Source organism: Labrus mixtus, chromosome 24 (genome assembly GCF_963584025.1).
Source record: "Labrus mixtus chromosome 24, fLabMix1.1, whole genome shotgun sequence".
Taxonomy (NCBI): domain Eukaryota; kingdom Metazoa; phylum Chordata; class Actinopteri; order Labriformes; family Labridae; genus Labrus; species Labrus mixtus.
In genome coordinates this window covers 10687883-10697764 of record NC_083635.1, presented here as the reverse complement: position 1 = coordinate 10697764, position 9882 = coordinate 10687883, and the positions used below count along the sequence as shown (strand labels likewise).

The window sequence follows — 9882 nt, the reverse complement described above, 5'->3', positions numbered from 1 at the left end:
ATCTGAATACTGAGTAAAAATCCTGAACACTTTTATTTCTTTACCCCTAAGATGTTTCAGACTTTTGGGGGCCATAATCATAACCTGATAGTGTCATAAAGTGTAATCTAATGGTGAATTGAAGTTTTCATGCTGAATTAAGGAACTCTTAAGGGATTATTGTTTCATAGATACACGTGTCTCTGAAAGTTTGTGAAATGTTCACATATTTTTGAGTCTTTCTGCCTCGGAGTGCTCTCATATTTTCAGTCTGTGTTTGAGTTTTGTGAGGATGCGTCCGTGTCTGTTCACAGCTTCTTCTTCTCCCCTGTTTGTCCTGCAGAAAAAAACTCCCATCATGCCTCAGCAGGAACCTTAAAGTGTCTGCAGGAAGTCCATCGTGGTCCTGCACATGCAGCTCTGCAGGCTGCGGTTTGGAGTCGACCCAGGTATAAAACGAGGGTCCAGGTTTTGTTTAAATAAGAGTTTCCTTCTGTGTTACCCGTTTCCCGCCCTCACCTGTCGCCCTGAGCAACGCCCAGCGGGTGAAGGCGTCCTGAGCCCAGCAGCTTCCCGCCCAGCCAGTGTAAAATCCGAGCGTACCAGTGGACCCCGTCCTTGTGGCTCCCGCTGGATCCAGTCCAGCTGTGGACCAGGCGGAGCGGGGAGAAGGCCCAGTGAGCGAGAGGGTGCTGATCCAGCACGGCGTAGCAGGACGCCACCACCCCGTCCACCACCAGTGTCCCCTGCTGGGTCAGCGGTGCAAAAGCCCCCCTGCCCCCCCTCACGCTGACCCGGGTAATCTGAGACAGACGCCCCTGTCCCACTTCACCCTCAGACAACAGCACGCACTGTCCCGGCCGGGCGTCGCTGGCATACACTGTCCTGAGTGCTCCTCGGGCTGGCTCCGCCCCCTCTGAGCAGTTACCCTCTGTCACGTACAGCAGGTGGGCGGCGGTGAGTGAGAGGCGGGCGCCGGCTGCTGTCTGCAGGGTGTAGAAGAGCTTCCAGGTCCCGGGGTCCCGGTCCAGGAAGGTCAGGACTTCACTGAATGCCAGCTCTCCCCCTCCGCCTGCCAGGACCAGGACTCGCTCACCGGGGCGCAGGTCGCTCATGGACTTGTGACCGCCGCCCTCCAATGTGACCGAGGCCTCGCCGGGGAAACAACCTCCAGACTTCGCCGCCACTGAATGATCTGTAGAGAGAGAGAGAGATTTTAAATTAAGATTTTTGAATTAACCTTAAGAAATCTAAATTTTTAACTTTTTGTTTAACTCTTTTTTTCTAATTTTGCACGATTCCTTATTCAGACGGTTTACTTTTAGAGGTCTATGCTGATGTAGGAGGTTATTTCTGATTGGTTGCCATCACATTTTGACCCCAGTAAGTCTTTGCTAACTTAAAATGCTAATAATGAAATGAGGAATGAGTTCAACACAAAAAGAGGTAAAGCACAAAATAAATCTTTTCAATCCCTTCAGCCAAATATTGACTTTGTTTTATCCTCACTCAACATAAGAGTACAAAAACAAACAGTGTGTGTGTGTGTGTGTGTGTGTGTGTGTGTGTGTGTGTGTGTGTGTGTGTGTGTGTGTGTGTGTGTGTGCTAGAGACAAAGCGTTGTGCACTTGAAAGTGACACCTGAGGAGCGTCTCAAGTCTATCTGAGGATAAATATTTGGGGAGGGTAAGAAAAGCCAAGGCCAGGTGATAAGATAAGTCACCTGAAGGAGGAAGGAGCGGAGCAGGAAAATCAGCCAGCAGGTTAATCATCTGACAAACACAGAGGGTCACATGATTGCGGGTCAACTCCAGGGCGTTTCAAAACGTTTAAAGACGCAGACTGGCCTGACGATATGATGATTAGTGTCAAAGCAGTGGTGTCAAAAAGATTCATTTTAAAACATTTCCAAGAAGCCAAAAACATATTTAAGTGTTTATTTATAAATGCATCAACGTGATATCCTATTGTATGATTTAAAAGTTTGATTGTTTAGTAAAGAAACAGTAGTCTCTGTTTGATTAAAGGTCAATGGGGATTATTTTATGAAGTCATCTGTACCTGTTTATTCACAGAGCCCTGCAGGTGTAACAGTTACATTCACTTACAAGCTAAATTATGTTAGTTGACTGTTTGAAGGATCTGTCAAGAAAGACAGCCCTTATAGTTGATGACCCCTGACCTACAGGATCCTGCTGCTTTGATGCCCCCTAGTGGCCATTTCTCTGGCTGATTACAGACTAACCTGTTCAAGTGTAACAGCTCTTTGAAACTATTTCTGGGGATTTTGTTTCGTCTTTCCTCGGCTGGACAGATTTATCTTACCCAGGGAACAATTTCATTTTCCTTTAGAGTACTTTTTGATGCGAAAACAAAAGGAGAAATCAAACACATGAAAAAAAAAATACCAACTTGATTGGTTGCCCTTCTGATCAAGTCAAGGACTGGGCCCTCGCAACCCGATCTGGGAGGGAAGGAGAGAGGAAAAAGGAGGGAAAGGTAGAATAAAAGAGAAGGAAAGAGGGGGAAAAAGAAAAGGAAAATCTCAGTTACCACTCAGTGTAAAATGTTTAAAGTGGGTGTTTAAATTCTGATCCCTTTTCACAAGGGTGTGTGAGTTTCTGCACATCTGTGTGTTCATTTTGGGTTGGCACATGTGTGTTACTTTTCATGCTAGCTGCACATTGAAAACACACTATGCTGAATATGTTGAACCTCAGTGTGAATATGTGCTATTCTGAGAAGCGTCTGCAGACCACAGCTTCTGATTTAAAACAGAGAGAAGGGAAGGCAAATTCCTCTTAGTATTTATGTGCATTCAATACCAAACTATCCCATCTGACTGTGAGAAAAGTCGTAATTGAGGAGTAATTTAATCCGTACAGCAAAGAAACATGTCACACTGAATGACTTTCTGATTTCTTTCAATACAAGGCAAGAAGCTACAAGCATGTTTTTCTTACTTTTCTATCCTGCAGATGTTTTTAAAACTACAATACCCATGATCCTAAGCTGATGTTGCCATTAAAAAGACGGCAAAATCATTACAAAATGCTTCACAATCTGAATAAGGAACTAAAACACTCTGCTGCAGAATTCATCCAAAATGAACCCTGAATCTAAACATTTGAACTGTGAGCATCCAGGTAACAGTTTTTAAAGCTCTGCGATCAGATGCACATTTGGAGCTTTAGCTTATGTCTCACCTTCAGTTGTTATTGAGCACCTTTGACTTTATGTCAAGAAAGCAGACCTTTTCTTTTGCACTAAAGGTTCAAACAGGAGAGTTTTATGATAAGCCGAGCAGAGCTGCACATGTGAGACGCTGACACTCCCTCTTTGATTCAGACATTAGCTTGTTTCCCAAATTCAAAAAATCCCTTCTTCCACTTTGTGCCTTTTTTCTTTAAAGTATTAAATACTCTGGTTAACGTATTGTTCTGTAAAACTTCAGGTCAAGTCTGCAAACTCAAGATAACTGAGCCTTGCTAATCTACAGCTTGTGCTTCCATCTTTGAAACTAGTTAAGCTATATCATGTACATCATGTAGATCTCCTGGGTTTGATTGCCCTGCTAAATGCATTTTCCTCTTCTAAAATAATCTGTTGTATCAAGTACAGACGAGTCTGCAAAAACAGCTTTCAAATGCAAAAATGTAAAACGTGATGTAAACCTATAACCACGGGAAACATGGGGTGAGTGGCAGCTGAGACAGAAGAAGAAAATGGTCAATTAATAAGAGTCAGCAGACAAGAAGACCGTTAGTGATCAGGAACAAAGGAGGTTAAACAAATGTTAGAAAGAAAAAGGAAGCAGCAGCAGTCCATGTCTAAAGCAGACGTCAGTTTGTGAACGTTCACAAAATGAATTCAGCGTTCTCTGATTGTTAATTTAACGTTCACGTTCTAGATTTCCTGCTGAATGTTGTATCGACGTGTTGTTTGTAGAGCTGAGGGAATGATACCTAAAATTTAGTTTGATCTTGCAAAGCTTCTTCTTATGATTGCTGGCAGTAAGATTAGTAATACATGAAAGCTGAGTCAAGGTGTCCAAATCTTTAGCTCTTTTCTGACTACAGGTTGCTGAACTAGTCAGGTTGATGCATCCTGGTGCCTTCATCTTTACCTGCAGAACAGAACGTCTACAGGTAGTCTACTTTTAAAAAACAAACATCATCTCTCTCCGCTCCGTCCTCTCTCACCTGACTTGACGCTGCAGTGGATGTGGGCTTTGGACTCGTAGTAGACCCAGTCAAACCCGGCCTCCACCGCCAGGCGGGCCAGCATGGCGTACTTGTTCCTGTCTCTGTCCGAGGTGGTGATGTCCACCGCCCGGCCCTCGTAGTGCAGCGACTCCTCGGAGTGATGGCCGTCCTCGTCCCAGCCCTCTGTGACCCGCAGCCGGACCCCGGGCCACAGGTTCATCACTGAGATGGCCAGAGAGTTCAGCTTGTCTTTGCAGCGCTGCAAACAAACACAGATTTACTTTTTTGCATCCACATTTTAGAATCAAAGTTATTTTTTGACTGTTACACTTATGTTTCTAAAACTTTGCTTCGTTATGTCACAGCTCCTAAAATCCTCTGATCTTCCACTCCCTCATTCTTAACCAATCAGAGAACATGAAGAAGTCCCTTGTCTGTGGATGCAAGCATGATGTTTGCTCTCTGTGGTGAGTGAAGCGGGCTATGTCAGGGAAGGATGGAGGAGTGAGGCGGTGAGGGGGGACTGTGAGGTTGGGTGACAGGGTCCTCAGCATCCCTCTAAACCTGGAGTCTGGTCAGGGTGAGCAAACAGAAGGTGAGAGGGTCCACTGAAGGCCTCATTGAGCACACAGGATGATACAACTTAGATCGCCTTAGTATAGCGTCTCGTCAATCACAGATAGCCCCGCCTTAACTCCTCCCCTCTCTGTGGTCTCTTTGACTCTAAATGAAAATCATGCTGTATTAAAGAAGACTTGGAACTAGAGATTGAGACCTTAAACTCATTAGGACATTTCTTACTGAGGGAATAAATAGGCTCGCCTTCTTTAAAGGTTTTTGCACGATTGGTATTCATTTTGCCACCAGTAGAGCATGAATGCAGGTTTAAGACACTTCCACAATGAATTTACTTCAGAAACCAGGAGCCTGTGTATACTTATTCCATTCATGAAATGGTCAATGCGAATAAATCTATCCATTTAGCTTACTTTGATCCAATGTCGCCCCCAGTCTACTGGCTTGACTTAAATGAAACTTTGAGGAATGATGCATTTTGGCTTTCTCTTTTAACCGTCTGACTTTAAATAGAAGCTCTCATCTGGTCGAATTCCATTTTCTGCTCAATTTAAGGTCAAAATATGAGTCTCTTACACTCCATAAATGCTTCAATTAGGATTGTTGGTTTTATTCCACTTGACTGACTGGACAAATAAAGTAAATCAACAGTCACTAAAGTCTCATTAAATCATGGCTGCAGGTCTGCAGGACGTCTTGCCATTTCCCAGCAGCCCCTGAAAGCGTCTCAGTGATGCAGCGTTTCATGAATCTCAGTCTATCAGGAGTGAAAAGTGGGATTAAACGCTATAAACGTACTTTTCCATGTTGGCTGTGATAAGAATAGCTCGTGGCGCGGTGGCCACAGATGCCTTTTCACAGTGTTCACTGTGAATTTTAACATCTAATGTTTTCTCTCTGCGGTCACAGCTACGAGCTGGACTCCATAAATCAGACGATACATTTTGTTGGTTTTCCTTTCAAGGTATACGGATCGACGGGGGTTTCTGTAGCGGCGGTTTGAGCACTAAACCGCTGGCTGCACAAACATTGGACGCGCAGGCTGACAACATGCGCCTATGCACACCTTTACGCTGCAAAAAAAGTCCTCAGAACAGTTCAGTCTCCTGTGGTCTCTCAATGTCGCGCTTCCCCAGATCATCTGCGAAGAGCAAAACGTTTTCTGTCGATTAAAAAAATTATTTCTGAGGATGCTCTGAAACCAAAGAACAGTTTTGGCGCGTTTTGTGCCTTCTTGGATAAACATTTACGTCCACGCAAGTAATACGTAAAAACTGATTGTAAAAGAGTGAAAATGATCTTGCATTTCTTCCCGTTTACTTTGGAAGGGAAAATAAAGCAACCCAAAAAGGCCAAATTAAATCTGGAGAGTGACACTTTTTACAGTGTGGTTTCGCCCCTGAACAGACGCGTCTGTATGCGGCACGGAGCGCCCAGGAAAAAGCGAATAAAAAATAAAGAGGCGAAAGAAATGTGCATAATTAAGGCTTCAACACAAGTGAAGTGGGCTATTTCTGCACATGTGTGCTGCGAAAACAAACAAAAAAAGTAACACGGAATAGTTAAAGACAAACAGGAGGCTGTCTGCTGCGGCCGGGAGCCCATAAATTGTGTGCAGGTCAGTGGCTCGGGCTGCACGCTGCAAAAAGAGCTCCTGATGGAGTTTCACCCCGAAAAGATGAATGAACATTTCTTTGATTGTTAACGTTGAAGTGGGCTGATTTGATCGTGTTCTTCTTGTACAAAACTGTGCATTTAATTGAGTTATTTTCCAGACATCATCTTGTGAAAAACGATCAAAACCTTTCCAATCAAATCAATCAATCAATCAATTTTTATTTGTATAGCGTCAACTCATAACAAGTGTTATCTCGAGACACTTTACAAAAAGCAGGTAAAATACCTTACTCTTTGTCTGTTAACATTACAAAAGAGCAGGTAAAAAGACCTTACTCATTGTTATGTTACAGAAAGCAGGTAAAAGACCTTACTTATTGCTATGTTACAAAGATCCGGCCTATCCATCATGAGCACTTTAGCAAAGCAGAGTTCAGAGTTTTGGAAATTTAAACTCTGGGATCAGGTCGAGTTGCACCAAAGACAGATGAAACACTTGCACTCCCTGTTTGCTTAATTCATCTTTTGCATTTGAACACTTTTATATGGCACATTTTGTTCGTTTAAACCCAGCTGCAGTGACTCGCTCCAGCGGTTATTTCTTGCAGCGCGCGCAGCGAGGTGACAGCTCCAGACTGCAGTACGCGCTTTCATTCCCCACGTGGGTCTGTGGACATAAGACTGCCGCTCAGGGAGGAAGCCCGCGGTCACCAGAGCCAGATATAAATACTTTATTCCTGGGGAAATTGGGAGTCAAATAAATTCCACCCGGGGCCACATCAATGACGGTGTCGTAAAGATTTCTGACAGTCCAAAAGGCGACTGTTAACTCTGGCCAGTCGGGCTAAAAACGAAAACGGTAAACATGAGTACACGCTTGACCCTGGCTTTAACCAAATACGACTTTTGGCTGTTTTTCCACCAAAAACATGATGTAAAACAGAGGACATAGTGTTTTAATTAAGAGCGACCGCTTTTCCAGACATTTTTAGACGGGGTTGCCCTCTTTTACGCACGAGCTGCCCACAGTGAACCTCTGAAAGTTCATGTGGAGAAGAAGAGGAGAGCTCTGATTCAAACTGCTCACCTACACAATCCAGAAACGAACTCCACTGTGTCAACAGCTGCAGGGCTTCTACAATCGACACAAGAATGAGCTGTGCAAACAGATTCAGTAATCATCTCTCCAAAGAGCTGCAGTGCAAGAAAGGTCTTCATTGAAACTGTTTTGGTTTGAGAAAAAGAGGGAAACGTGAAGATTTACTGAGAGAAGCTAAAATTATCTCCAGTGAGACAGCAGGGGTTGAAACGTGGTGACAGGGTCAACATCTCTGGTAAATATGATGCTTGTTTCCTGTTGAAAATCACCAAAAGCCTATATTATACATATTGATGGTGAGTGTAATTAAAACCATACAAAAATGTGTCAGTTAAACTCTATTCGTTTTTTTATTACTGATCTTTTTTTTGCACTGACGAGCCTTGAGTCAACAAGAAATGCGGAAAAAGATAACAGCGTCCACGCGTTTGAAGACTGGGCAAAGTGCACTTGGCGATCTACTGAAATACCTCTTAAAAAAGCAGCTCCAGCTATTAAAAACAGACACTGCGGCAGCCGGGAGGGTTACCTGAGTCATCATGCGGTCTGCACCTGTGTTCTCCTCATCCTTGAAGATGATGTCGGGGTTGTAGTTGGGGGTGAGATCCTTGAAGCGCTCAGAGTTCCGGGTTATTTTCCCTTCGTACCTCCCGCTGGCTCCTAAAGTCTTCTCGGCCACGTTGGGGCTGAACTGTTTGTAGGCGAGGGGCGCGAGCTTTCTCGGTGATCGTCTCTTGCCGTAGCCTCTACCCGGCCCGCAGCCTTCACTGACCGGCGAGAGGATGAAGGCGCACCCGGCGAGGCACGTCACCAGCGTCTGGAGCAGCATTCCGCCCAGGGGCCGGTATGTATCCCCGCGGCGGGTGGCCAAAATGTCACCGCTGTATATTTCTTGACGTGTCCCCCGCGTGGGTCCCCCTTGACAATTTTAGAGTGGCGGTAAAGGCGCAGGACTCATTCCAGAGTCCCAAAAAGTGGCCATTCCCGGCGCGTAAAAGTGTCCTGTGCGCCGCTGGAGAAGAGCTGGAGAGACGTGAACCTGTCCTCTGCGCTGCTGACACCCTCCTGTCCCGAGTGCACGCGGAGGCAGGGGCATAAATAGGCGAGGTGAGTTTATCTTGGCAGGCAGGTTCAAAGCTGCCCCTCAGTGTCGGAGCTGTGAGAAAAGGCCTTCAGACAGACACGGAGGCGCGCGTTGCGGAGTCTGGCTGCTCCTGTTGGCCGCGGCGGTCAAAGGGTGTCCCCGCAGCGGTTTCTGCCTCTCGGGTTTGTTCTCAATGCGTCCCTGTGGCGCAGGGCTGCTGGCAGCAGTGGAAATGGAAGAGATCCTACTACAGCACAGATGAGGTGCCGCGGGAGAAGAAGGAGACCGCGCCCTGCTGGACCTGCCCTCAGCGCCGTCCTCTCCTCCCCTCGAGGTGGCACAGGCCCCGCGGCCGCCTTCATCTGTTTATTGTCAGCCAAGAGGACAGACAAACACCGAGCCACGAGACTGACCGGAGAGGCGCGCGCCCACTCCTGTCCTTTGGACCCTGGTCTCCAATTTAAGACGCGTGAGCAGTGGTGCAGGTGCGCGCGCTCAGACCTGTGCTTCGAAACTTTCTCACCCTCCTCTGGATGATTTAAACTCGTTACTGAATGACATAACAGTCTGAGCTGTGGTTGAGGAACTAACAAACTCCTGAGCACAGCTTTGTCACCCTGCAGGCGCCTTTTAGTGACGTTAGGCTGGCCCTCAATCTGACCAAGACCTCCAGGAAAACACTCCTACACAGCCCTGGACCCCAACATGAAAATAGAAGAGTGAGACTGTGAAGGTTCAGATTTAGTTAAATGTTGAGAATCACCCACACACTCATCTTAAGGTCAACACTTCCCACAGTTTCCTACAAGTCCCTTTAACAATCCAGCAGAGAACAAACCAGAGTTGAATGACTTTAACTGAGAACATTCACAGAGTTAAAGCAGACAAATAAAAACAGAAATCTCTGCAGGTGTAAGGGTAGGATCTGGGTTATTTATGAAAAGAAGAAATAATGATCAACAGAGGCACCTGAGAATCTCTTTCAAGGAAAAATGATTCACTGTTTTATGCCGACTCTTTTTCAGGAAAGACTCTGATACGTCTCCTGCGCTTCCAGTAAGCGTGACGCCATCGTTCAGAAACGTTTGTCACACAGAAACTCTTGAAATCCTGCAGGCAAACAGAGACTTTCCAACCTAAACTTCAATAGCATTCCCCAGATGCTGCAACACCTTGAGTCAACATCTCACCGACCTCTGAAAGAGCCGAGCGGCTGCTTTATCGACCGGCCGTCCGCTCATTCTTCCCCCTCCGTGTGTCTGAGATCAGGAGGAAAGAAACGACTTCAAAGAGAAGCACGTCAGATCTTGAGACTAAATAAC

At 45.7% G+C, this 9882-nt stretch overlaps 1 protein-coding gene across 1 annotated transcript; it reads right to left on the bottom strand.

The window, feature by feature from the left end:
• Positions 1 to 213: 213 nt before the first annotated feature.
• On the bottom strand, positions 214 to 9089 carry LOC132959356 (indian hedgehog B protein-like). The gene is made up of 3 exons (XM_061032283.1): positions 8006 to 9089; positions 4182 to 4443; positions 214 to 1174 (listed from the first exon to the last, which is right to left on the bottom strand). Exons 1-3 carry the CDS (start codon positions 8303 to 8305, stop codon positions 495 to 497), a joined length of 1242 nt encoding a protein of 413 aa, XP_060888266.1. The 5' UTR covers positions 8306 to 9089; the 3' UTR covers positions 214 to 494.
• Positions 9090 to 9882: the final 793 nt, after the last annotated feature.